The sequence below is a fragment of the Carcharodon carcharias genome, chromosome 16 (genome assembly GCF_017639515.1).
Source record: "Carcharodon carcharias isolate sCarCar2 chromosome 16, sCarCar2.pri, whole genome shotgun sequence".
NCBI lineage: Eukaryota > Metazoa > Chordata > Chondrichthyes > Lamniformes > Lamnidae > Carcharodon > Carcharodon carcharias.
Genome location: NC_054482.1, coordinates 43,798,568 through 43,811,469, shown reverse-complemented (window position 1 = coordinate 43,811,469; position 12,902 = coordinate 43,798,568). Strand labels below are relative to the sequence as shown.

The window sequence follows — 12,902 nt, the reverse complement described above, 5'->3', positions numbered from 1 at the left end:
TTTTTCTAACGTAACACAGTTGGAACCACCTGAAGTTTGTGATTTAAATCACAATTTTTGCACTTCCCAAGAAATTGCCATGCAGTCCTTACCTGGGAACTTCTGGGGGTGGGGGTGGAGGGGTGGTTCCCCGCCATATTCTTGGGGTGCCTTGGAGTTCGGAAGTTATTGCCCACTGTGTTTTTGTCTTTGTTTTTAGCATTGATAGATTGTAGAGCTTGCTGTTTGACCTAGTACTGTTTGATTATCATTGACGTTGAGGGAGAAATATCACAGCACAATAAGTCCCAACTTTAAGTTATATTGTTTTAAAGTTGTGCAATTTTTAGGGCTGAAATTCCCAATTTACACCTGCTGTTCTGATTTCTTGTCGCCATTTCATGTTGGTTTGACATTGGGTTCCATAATCCAATCAGCACCATTCTGAATCAAATGAGAGGAGAGGCATTTGATTACATTCAAAAGATTCACTTTTTTTCCCCAAAAACTCAGAAACAAACTTTTCCAAGAAGAATATCCAAACAAACAGAATTTTTTTGCAAGAAAGAAATTGAAACTTGGGCTACTCATTTCTGCAAGAAAAAGGGTCAATTTCTTGACTCTGTGAGCTCATTTTAATTTTGAAGTCCCAGGTGTGCCTGCTGTGGAACTTTACATCAGGTGAGCTAGAGAGGCATTTTAAAGACATTGAGAGGCAAAGCATTTGATAATGTATTGTACAGAGGTAAAATTACTTTCCTTGTCTCAGGGCTTGTTTGGGTGAAAAATATACAGAGTGCAGTACCTATCCTCTAGGAGACTGCCTCTGCAATTTTCTGATTAATTTTGGAGCCCCAAGTCTGGCCCTTGTTACACACCAGGTATTGTCACTGAACTGGTAATCCAGAGATCCTTGGACCCAGGGTAATATTCTGGGGACCTGAGTTCGAATGCCACCATGGCAGATGATAGAATTTGATGGGGGCTGTTTAGCTCAGTTGGCTAGATGGCAAGTGTGTAATTCAGAATAACACCAACAGCGTAGGTTCAATTCTTGCTCTTGCTGAGGTAGACTTGGGGACCTGCCCTGCTTCTTGAGAGCGAAAGACAATGGCACTGCTGCCAAAAACAGTTCTGGCCCTTGTTCCACCTGCAGGTGAGGCAGAGAGGTCATTTTAAAGCCAGTGAGAGATGCCAGCACTGAAATGCTTTAGGGAAGTCCTCAAGGGATCCCTGAAGAGATCAAACATCTCCAGCGACTCATGGTGACTGACCCAAATGGGGTAAGGTTCATTTAGGAAGGCACCAAATGCAGAGAGACTTTGTCAGGAACATGCGGAGGCAAAGTCAAGATGACAGAGTGCAAAAACTTAAACAAACAACCCATCTAACTGACCCTCCAAGCAACATCTGCTCCACGTGTGGCACAGTCTGCAGATCTGCAATGGACTTAACAGCCATCTCAGAAACCATTGAATCGGAGTGGAAGCAAATCATCCCTGAACTGGAGGGAATGCCTAAGAAGAAAGAGACACTCATGACTGTTATTTAATTTGAATTTAAATAGAATTTCTCTGATATTTAGTGATTTATTTTGCATGTTATTTTAACTGGGAATGTATGGTACTGCACATTTACAATATAGTATTTCAACTTGTATATTGGCTTTTGTGGGCGAGAAACGTCCGAGGGAACCTAACTCCAGTTTTAACATTGATTCTTATGGGAACTGTGATTCGCTTACAGTTGTTTCACTTAAAGTTGCGATTTTCAGGAACGCAACAACAACTTTGAGTACTTAATGTACAATTTGGGAGATTGAATGAAGTGCGAATTATGCAACGAAAGTTTTATCGCCCAAAAGACATTATTCATTCATGCAAGGAAACCGCTGCAGACATTGGATAAACAGCCAGCTCATGTTATTTCCCTCTTTTTTTGCTGTTTTCCCTCTTTATCCTTCCCCTCTGAATCAGTTCGGCCCATTGAATGAAGCAATGGTGCTGAAGTCTCTTGGCGGCCTTCCTTGTGTGTGTGTGTATATATATATATATATATAAATATACCTGCCTGTTGTTACGGACGCGTCGCTGGGCTCCGGGGCTGAGCGCGAGGCGGAAGCACACGCATTAGCCTCCACGTGAGCAGGCATGCGCTGCCGGTCACGTTCTCTTTTCGAACGCTGAGTTGCAGGAACATTTGTACCGATCGTGGGAAAACAGGTGAAGAGAGAAAGGGAAGGCGCTCTAAGACTTACCTACTCTCTCACACAACCTTTCATTTGTGGGGGTGGGGAGTGCGCTCTAGCGCTGCCGCAACAGTACGGTCGCGACATTGTAGTGGATACAGCGGGGAGTCGGACTGCTTATAACTCTGGCCGGACTTGTTCACCTCCCGTCTCTCCTCCTGCCGCCGTGTGCCGGCTCTTACTCAGCCGGACGTGGGCACCTTCCCCTCCGCCCTGTCCCTCTCTGCTGACTCCACATACCCAGCGACAAAGAGCTTCCGCTTGGCCAAGGAGTTTCTCCTCTTGCTCAGCTGCTAGTCATTAGAAATTCTTCACTAACTTCCCTTTCAACGTCATATATAAACATTTGATTTTTTTAAGACGTGCTTTCATGGCTCCTTGCTTCTCGTCACTTGTCTGAACTTTGCGATTTTAGTTTAAATATAACGCTCTGATAAACCACACGTAATTATTTTCTATATCCAGTCGAATATGAGTCTTGTATTTTTAACAGCTAAGTGCGGACTGTTAGTTCGGTTGAGGTTTTAAGCTCCATTGCCTGATTCTTTGCTCTGTCGGTGATTTCTCTGTGGTTCTTCTACACCCGGCAGGAAGCTAATGGCGAGTGGGACAGGAATGACGCTCAGGGACCGGCGTGTTTCCGCGAAATCCATGGATGAAGACAGTACGAGAAGCTCTGAGGGGCCCGGTGATGGATACATCCGATCAGCGAGCAATGGTGAGTTTAAAGCCTTTTCCTTCCTCGTCTCTGGTTCTGGCTCTTACATAATGGAGGCCTTTAGCTTTAAATCCATCATCGTCATCACATCTATTCTTACAGAAGAATGCGAAGTGATAAAAAACGAAGGATGGTTTTGTTTGTTTCGCAGGATTTGGGAGGTTGAGTGTACATCAGATTCTGGTGCAGTTGATGGCCATCCATCGAAATATTTCACGGGACTTGTGGGGAGTGAACATCAATGGAGTTGTACAAGTCACCTGGGTCGTAAGCAATGTTCAATAGGAATTGCTGAGGCAGCAACGTTTTAGCCCTTTGCTAATAATAGGAAATGCATTGTATGCATACGCAAAGTACAGTTAAATGTACTTAATGTGTATATTTAATTCATTAACCAAGAAAGTAAAGCATTCAAGTGATGAGAAAACAGTTTATGACTTAAGATCTTAACATTGCACAAAATGGTTAAAGTGTACATGCATAATATCATGCCAATGTGACTTTTGAGATCACATGCCCAACAACTATGTATGGTAGTCATTTTTTACTAAATCAGAAATGCAAGTAACCATATCTGAATTGCCAGTTAGCTATAGTGACTAATATATTGGATAACACTGCTCTTTGTACATGAAGTAGAGTTAGTTTTAAAAACAAATTTTAGTGATACTAGGGTCCAGGCTTGAGTTTATACTTAAGTTCTTCGTCACTATTTCATACTGGTGGAAAGGGGTTTTTTGTCCACACACAATAGTTTTTGTTTTCACACATTCCAGAATATGCTATCTTATTTATAAACTTGGGTATTGTTATGGTTTATGGCAGAACTTCTGAACCTTTTTGCTTTTTAATCCCGCCTCCCGTGTTAAAAAAATCCCATGGACCACTGAAACGCAACCTTGTAAAAAATACTTGTTCATGGTTTGTGGATGTTGCTGGCAAGGCCAGCTTTCATTGCCCTTGAAGATGGTGGTGAGCTGCCTTCTTGAACTGCTGCAGTCTGTATGGTGTAGGTTCACTTTCAGTGCATTTAGGTAGGGAGTTTCAGGATTTTGACCCGGTGGTGATGAAGGAATGGCGGCAATTATAATTCCAAGTCAGGATGGTGTGTGACTTGGAGGGGAGCTTGCAGATGGTGGTGTGGTGGTGCTCCTATATGCCTGCTGCCCTTATCAGTGGCAGAGGTCATCGGTTTATGATGCTGTTGAAATATGTGCCATAGCACATATTGTAGATGGTGCATACTGCAGGCACTGTGCATCAGTGGTAGAGGGAGTGAATATTTAAAATGGCAGATGGGGTGTTAATCAAACGGGCTGCTTTGTCCTGGATGGTGTTGAGCTTTTTGAATGTTGTTGGAGCTGCACTTGTGCAGGCAGGTGGGGATTATTCCATCACACTTCTGACTTGTGCCTTGTAGATAGTGGACATGCTTTGGGGAGTCAGGAGGTGAGTTTCTTGCTGTAGTATTCCCAGCCTCTGGCTTGCTCTTGGCCACAGTATTTATTTGGCTGGTCTCGTTAAGCTTCTGGTCAATGGTAACCCTGGAAAGTTGATAGTGAGCGAGTCAGCAATGGTAATGTCGTTGAATGTCAAAGGGATTTGGTTGGACAATTTATCTTGTTGGAGATGGTCATTGTCTTGCATTTGTGTGGCGCAGATGTTACTTGCTGCTTAGACCAAGCTTGAATGTTGTCTAAGTCTTGCTGCATGCAAACACAGACTTTTCAGTATCTGAGAGGTGATTGGAACAGAACACTGCAATCACCAGTGGACATCCTCGCTTCTGGCCTTGAATGGAGGCGAGGTAGTTCTTTGAAGCAGCTGAAGATGGCTGAATTTGTGAACACTACCTGGAGGAACTCTAGCACTAGTATCCTGCCTCTGAGGTGACTGCCCAGCCAGTGAAGAGTTTTTCCCCTGATTCCCATTGACTTCAATTTTACTGGATCTCCTTGTTGCCACACTCCATCAAATGCTGCCTTGTCACCCTCACCTCTGAAATTCAGCTATTTTGTTCATATTTGGACTGAGGGTGTAATGCGTGTAATGAGTTCAGGAGCTGAGTGATCCTGATGGAACCCAAACTGAGCATCGGTGAGCAGGTTGTTGGTGAGTAAGGAGCATTGTTGGCTATGTTTTTATCCCGTCTGTTGATTATTGAGATTAGACTGATGGATTGGTTTTGCCCTGCTTTTTGTGAGCCGGATGTACCTTGGCAATTTTCCACTTTAGTCAAGCTGCTACTAACCTGACAGAGGTGCAACTAGTTCTGGAGCATGCATCTCCAGCAGTACAGCTGAGTTATTAAAGGAGCCCAGAGCCTTTGCTGTCTTTGACCTGATATATTAGTCTTGGGATCGCTTAGCTATGTCTATAGCATGTTGCTTCCACTGTTTAACTATCATGTGACTCTGTATTGTAGCTTCACCAGATTAATATCTCATCCCATGCATCCCTCGTTGAACCAGGAAGTTTTCCTGGCTTGATAGCAATGGGATATGCTCGGCTATGAAGTTAGATTCTGGTGATATCCGTGATATGCAATACTGTTGCTGTGGCCCTCAGTGCCTTGCGGATGCCCAGTGTTTGAGTTGCTAGATCTCTTTTGAGTCTATCCCATTTAGCATGATAGTGCAAGACAACAAGGTGGATGGGGTCCTCTGTGAAGGTGGGACTTTGTCTTCACAAGGAATTTGTGATGGTCACTGCTATCAATTCTCTCATGGGCAGAGGCATCTGTGACAGTTTGATCGGTGAAGATGAGGTCAAGTAGGTTTTCCCTTAAATTGGTTCTCTCACCATCTGCCACAGATCTTGTCTGGTAGCTATGTCCTTCATGATTCGGCCAGCTTGATCAGCAAAGCCATTTTTGGTCATGGACATTGGAGACCCCACCAAGAGTATTTTCTGTTCCCTAGCTATCTTCAGTATCTCATGCAAATAAGGGGAGGTGGTGGTATCGTGGTATTGTCACTGGACTAGTATTCCAAAGACCCAGAGTAATGCTCTGGGGACCAGGGTCCAAATCACACCATGGCAGATTGTGAAATTTGAATTCAGTAAAAATATGGAATTAAAAGTCTAATGGTGACCACGAAATCATTGCTGATTGTCGTAAAAACCTGTCTGGTTCACTCAGGTCCTTTAGGGAAGGAAATCTACCACCATTATCTGGCCTGGCCTACATGTGACTCCAGGCCCACAGCAGTGTGGTTGACACTTAAATACCCTCTGGCAAATGGAAATTAGGGATGGGTGATAAATGCTGGCAGAGGCAGCGATGCCCACATCCCATGAACGAATAATAAAAAAAAAATTGTATTCAATATGGAGTACTGATTCATTAGTTAAGTGAGGGCACCAGGTGGTAATGAACAGGACATTTCCTTTCACATGACAGCTGATGTCATGAGTTGACGTGGGGTCGCAGTCAAAGTTGAGGCTTCCGAGGGCAATTCCCTCCTGACTGTATGCTATTGTGCTGCCACTTTTGATGGGTCTGTCCTGTCAGTTTAACAGGATATAACCAGGGATGATGATGATAATGGAGCAGTCTTGGATGTTAGCTGAAAGATTCAAATGATTTTGAGCATGAGTGTTGTGTTGTTGTTTCGCTAATCTCCCAATTGTTAGTGAAAGGGACTTTGCAGGGTTGACTGACCGGGATTGCTTTTGTGCGTGTTTGCCCGGTGGTTTGTCCAGTTTTATTAGCAGACTTTTCTATTGTGGTTTGTTAGAATTGAGAGGCTTGCTCGGCCATTTCAGGGGACAGTTAAGAGTCAACCGCTGTTCTTGGACTGGAGTGGCATATGGACCAGACTAGGTAAGGGTGGCAGATTTCCTTCCTTAGACGGTGTTAGTAAATCAAATGGGACTTTACGACATTTCGGTAGTTCCATGTTCACTATTACTGATGTAACTTTTTATTCCAGATTTATTTAACTGCATTCAAATTCTCCAGCTTCTGTGAAGGGATTTGTACCTCATGTTTCAGGATCATTAGTCCAGGCCTCTGAATTGTTCATTTAGTAACATAACTATTATGCTATCTTCCCAGCAAGTTTTTTCTGCATAAAAAATTTTCAATTGAAGAAAAAGCTGGCCCAGATGTGATGGCCCGATTGACTTCCTACGCTCATTGGACAAAAGTGATGGGTCACATTTCAAACAATCTGAATACAAAATGGTATTTTCCTTTTACAAAGAAAGACTCCCTCGATTCTTCATGTAACTTCATAAATTCACTTATAAGGAGCAGAAGTATGATTTTTGGTACAAATTTATAGAAATCCCACCAAGGCCACCATATATCTCCAAGTAGAAATGTGATCCAGAGCATTGACGTTATTTATCGATAATTCTGGAACTTTCCTCACGCAAGGCACAAATCTCTGGCAACATTAGATCTTAACAACTAATTATTTTTAAAATTTATTTGCAGATAATACCTAATTTCTGCAAAGGCTTGATAAATCCTGGCATGTTGGGGTCAGGATGTAAACATTGGAGAAGGTACTTCATCTGTTGCACAGTAATTTTGCCATATTTATCAGCTCCATGGTTTCAGATTCCTAGAATTCGCAAGTTTTACTTGCAAATCTGCAATAAAGGTTTTGTTAGGATACTTGGCAGCACTCTTAATGGTTGTGCTTATTTACTGGAAATATAGCAGGCAAGCAATTAATTAATAAATTGATTTGTCTTTATAAACTTAACTGCACCTGTGTTAAGATAATCCTGACACTTCTGGCATGAGTAGTCTGCACCTTTAAAAATGGCCTAACTACCAAACGACTGAATTTTTTCTCCAGTTAGGTAAATATTAAAATCCCATGCTTTGCAATAGTCTCAATGATAAATTGGGATTCTGCGGCTTGCATTTGAAAACTTGGTGAAACACCAAACCAGTTGAACCGAACATCTCAACATTTAACGTTAATATGAGAAGTAAAAGGGGTGATGCAAAAGTAGGATTGACAATTTGAAGGGACGGTTTGTGGCTTTAAAGCTGAAAAGGTATCATTTAATGCTTTAACATGTCATCTTTTTAAACAGAAATTAGTGTTCATATAGCAATGTGATTCCAATTTTTGCAGCTGAAGCATATTTTTACATCAGATGCACCTCCACAGAGAGATCAAACAGTTATGCTCCAATGTTTGTCAAGTGCTCAGCACAACAATACCCCTGGCATTGCAATCCTATTTAGAGCCACATTGAGCAATACTGTGTTACATGGACTGATTTGGCAAATCATTTTATGGGTATTTGCCTCGTGTATAGAATTAAAAACAAGTTTTATAAAAACACATGAAACTATTATTACAGCACATATCTGAATAATATGCTTGGTGATTCTCTCTGTGCATCTCTTGAATTCAGGAAGCTGGCTACAAGAATGGCATGGATTGTTACCCGAAGTCAGTGTCTCCATATCATGGGATGCTGAAAGGCAAGTGCTTAGCTGGGCTGGCAATATTGCGTAAGTTGTCCACCAGGGCAGTCGACTGCCTCTGCGCAAAGGAACCTCTTCGATATATGCACATGCTAAAATCTGTCTGATATCTTTGCTCCTGATGGAGTCTGGGGTGGTTATCAATCTTTTAAACCCTACATCCATTCACAAAGATAATTGGTTCTAAGGAACTTAGTAATTGAAAGTTTTACCCCTGATGATAATTGAGAGCAAAGCAATAAGAAATGAATGTGAAATCATTTTGGTAACTATCTGGAAGTCTTGGCAGACCTCTTGAGAACTTCTTATGGATCCCTAGTTTAGAACCCTGGTCAATGGTTGAAATCCTGGAATTGATGTTGTCCACATCCTTGTTGATCCCTGGGGACTGATCGTTTTGTGCAGTGAGATTTCTGTTCATGCTTGTGGCTTGCAAAGTGATTTATTCCTCCACTAAGCCACCATCAGGACAGGAGTGATTTCGTTTTAAGAAATTATTTACAATATTTATTTTCAGTAAATAACATCTTTCCTGCCTGTTTCAGGCTGCTTCACATCTATTCTATTTTGCATTGTTGAATCTATGTTCATATTGTAAATTGAGATGTGTAATAGGCCAGCCAACAGCTGAGAAAGAAAGTAAATGTTTCAGACCAGAATCCCATCAGATTGTTATAATTATTTGAAATCTGCATTATTTGGTATTTTCACCAGCCATTTCTCTAAATTGTGAATAAGTAATTTTATTTGGAAGCTTTGGTATTAGTAGCACTTGCCAGCGGTTCGTACAAGCTCACATCCTTGAGATGCTATTCTCAGATTTCACTCATGCTTGCAACAAAGCAGTGATTCCAAGTCACAAAGTTTATGTTGTGCAAGCCTCTGAATTTTTGTTCTTATTCTCTATATCATCTCTCTGTGTTACCCTTTCAGGCTGTATGTACGGTGTTTGGTCTGGAAGTGTATTTTAGTGTAATCTTTTTGTGAATATAACTCTTGTTAGCTCTGCAGGAAATTTTTTATCATTGCTATCTTATAATTGTATCGCTTTTTTTGGGTATGTTTACACTAGATTTACAGTTTGTTGCTTAAGCTTGTCATTCAAGCCCATAAGACACTACTTGATTGTTTTGCATGAGATTAATATACTCCATTGTAGTTCCTCTTTTCTGATATATGGTGTAACGAAAGGCTTCAACTACCTTCATGATGGAATATTTGAGCCATCGTGTTTTTGCCCACCAGAATTCTCTTCCAAAGCCACTTCAGTTTTTTTGCCCCCTTTCCCCCTACATTCATTCCTGTCCATTCTTTTGTTACTCAAGGTTCAACTAAACCAGTGTTTTTCTCACCAACCTGCCATCTTACTCTATTCACAAATTTCTACTCATCCAAAAATCTGCAGCCACGTCCTAACCTGTGCTGAATCCAGTGCAGCCACTATCCTCTGTTCACTGACCTGTCCTGGTTCTCAACACTTCCAATCAAAAATTCTCATCTTCAACTAAAGTCCCTTCGTGGCCTCAGTCCTCCCTATCTCTGTAACCTCTTTGAGTCGTACATTGCTCCAAGAACTCGTCGTTTCTCCATTTCTGGCTTCTTGGGTATCCTTCATTCCCTTCACCAAACCTTGGCTGAGGTGCCTTCACCTGTCTCAGCCCTATGTTTTGGAATTCTCTCCCTAAACCTCTAACTTTCCGTTGCATAACATGGTTCTTAAGACCTACCTCTGAGACTAAGATTTTAGTAAGCTCTCTTAACCTGGTGCCAATTTCTGTCTGATACTTCTATGGACCATTTTGGGACATTTTCCTATGCAAAAGGCACTATAAACGTGTTAAAAACAAAAACAGAATTACCTGGAAAAACTCAGCAGGTCTGGCAGCATCGGCGGAGAACAAGAGTTGACGTTTCGAGTCCTCATGACCCTTCGACACTATAAACGTGTTGTTGCTTATTCAGAGTTACCCTAAATATTCTTGAATTGTGTTCGGTTACCTCTTTCTTGATTCCCCTTCCTATCCCTCTACCTTGGTGTTCATATCGCCCCTTGAAAAAATGTTGAGATGTTCAAGTTGGGTGTACTTAATGAATGTAATCCAATTCTGACATTTACTTTTTGGCTTGCCTGGCATCAAACTGAGAATCAGTTTGACTTTTTGATGTTCTCTTCAATTGTCTATCAGTCTAGTCTGGCATTCGACTCTTATTTCATCTGTGAGATCAGTGTTGGTGACTGACAGTCAACCTCTCTGACACCAAAAATGATTATAAGTTTTGAGCCTTAATCCTTCAGGTTTTGAATTTCTTGCAGCTGTTAAAAATGTCGAACATTAAATTTTTATTTATTTTGTTACTTTTCCTTTGTCCCTTTATCTTACAATCCAATCTTTCTTTTCCCTCTCTTTATTTCTCATTCCTGCCCTAGTTTGACTTCGAATTCACCTTTCATCTCAGGCTTTCCTGTTCACTTCCCAATTGTTAAACCTCATGGTTAGGGAACTAACTTGATGATTGTCCTGTTCTCTCATGTCTCGGTGCATTTTTTCCTCTCATTATGCCATTATCAGCTCTCAGTTTCAGCCATGTTTTGGGTAAATTTGTTTTGAGTTGAATGGTGCAGGACAAGTCTGTCTAATGGCAGACATTAGATTTTGCTGTAGCAGAGCATCTGACCTATTCTTAAACCAGCACTCTTCTGATCTAGTCAAACAGAGCAAAGTTGATATTTAAATTCTTCATTTTAATTGTTAACTTTAACAACATTGCCATTAGATAACCAGCCATCTATGGGGGGATGTTGGTGCCGTGATAATATCACTGGACTAGTAACCCAGATGCCCAAGCTGATGCTCTGGGGACACAGATTCAAATCACACCATGGCAGCTAATGGAATTTAAATTCAATTAACAAATCTCAAATTAAAAAGCTGGTCTAACCTTTGTCAGTTGTTGCTTTTTAAAAAAAAACCCACCTGCTTCACTAATGTCCTTTAGGGAAGGAAATTTGCCATCCTTACCTGGTCTGGCCTGCATGTGACTCAAGGCCCACAGCAGTGGTTGACTCTGAAATGCCCTTTGAAGTGGCCTATCAAACGTTGAGATCTAAAAGGAATGAAATCGGATGGGCCACCTGGTATCGACCTAGGCACCGGAAACTACAACGGCACACCCAGCCCTGTCGACCATGCAAAGTCCTCCTTCTGAACATATGGGGGCTTGTGCCAAAATTAGGAGAGCTGTCCCACAACCTAGTCAAGTAACAGCCTGACAAAATCATATTCATGGAATCATATCTTACAAAGACCCAGACACCACCATCACCGTCCCTGGGTATATCCTGTCTCACCAATTGCACAGACCCATCAGAAGTGGTGGCAGAGTGGTATATAGTCAAGAGGGAGTTGCCATGGGAGTCCTCAACATTGACTGTCGACCCCATGAAATCTCAGTGTCAGGTCAATCATGGGCAAGGAAACCTCCTGCTGGTTATGACCTACCCAACCCACACAGCTGATGAATCAGTTCTCCTCCATGCTGAACACCATTTGGAGAAAGTACTGAAGGGTGCAGAATGTACTTTAGGTAGGGGACTTGTTTCTTTCAGTTTAAAAATCTGCATTTTTTTTTAATGAATCGATTCAGAGACTTTTAAAATAATATGGACGTTTACCACTAAAAAAGGTGTTTCCTTGTGCAGTGGCTTCTTTTGAAACAAGCATTCTTTAAACTCAGCATATCTGTAAACATTGTGTTTGTATTTCTTATGTATTTTTCTCCCAAGTTGATATGTTGCGTTCTCTTTTTATCTTTTGGTTACTTTTGTTATTGGATGTGGTGAACTTTGCCCTTAGGTTTGTGTGCTTTAATACTTATGAGTTATGACCTCATTGGAATTGGATGAAAAGTGTGTTTGAGCCTGACTGAGGAGAAATAAACACAGTTGAAATGACCTGATTGCAGTTGCAAGTTGTTTCAGTATCTACAGAGAGAATAGAATATGAATGCAATCTAGCAAAAAAACATAAAAATGGACTATAAAAGCTCATATAGGTATGTAAAAAGGAAGCGTTGGCTAAGACAAATGTGGGTCCATTACAGGCAGAGTTAGGAGAATTCATAATGGGGAATAGAAAAATGGCAGAGAAGCTAAATGGTTACTTTGTGTCTGTTTTCACTGAGGAAGATACAGGAAATCGCCCAGATTTGGAGATCCAAGGGACTAGGGAGAATGGAATTGAAGGAAATGAATAAAAGTAAGAAGGTTGTATTGGAGAAATTAATGGGACTGAAAGTTAAATCCCTGGGACCTGATATTCTGCATCCCAGAGTGTTAAAAGAGGTTGCTTTAGAGATAGTGGATGGGTTGGTGGTCATTTTCCAAAATTCTATAGATTCTGGAATGGTTCCTAGAGATTGGAAGGTAGCAAATGTCACCCCACTATTTGAGAAGGGAGGGAGAGAGAGAACAGGAACTACAGACTTGCTAGCCTCACACC

The 12,902-nt window shown here is 41.4% G+C and overlaps 1 protein-coding gene across 1 annotated transcript in view; it reads left to right on the top strand.

Annotated features, from left to right (window-relative positions):
- Window positions 1-2,128: 2,128 nt before the first annotated feature.
- soat1 (sterol O-acyltransferase 1) overlaps window positions 2,129-12,902 on the top strand; it is a 60,500-nt gene continuing 49,726 nt past the window's right edge. The window contains exons 1-2 of the mRNA XM_041207770.1: window positions 2,129-2,201; window positions 2,818-2,945. Coding sequence (XP_041063704.1) covers window positions 2,825-2,945 — 121 coding nt within the window. The 5' untranslated portion in view covers window positions 2,129-2,201; window positions 2,818-2,824. The remainder of the gene's footprint in view (window positions 2,202-2,817; window positions 2,946-12,902) is intronic.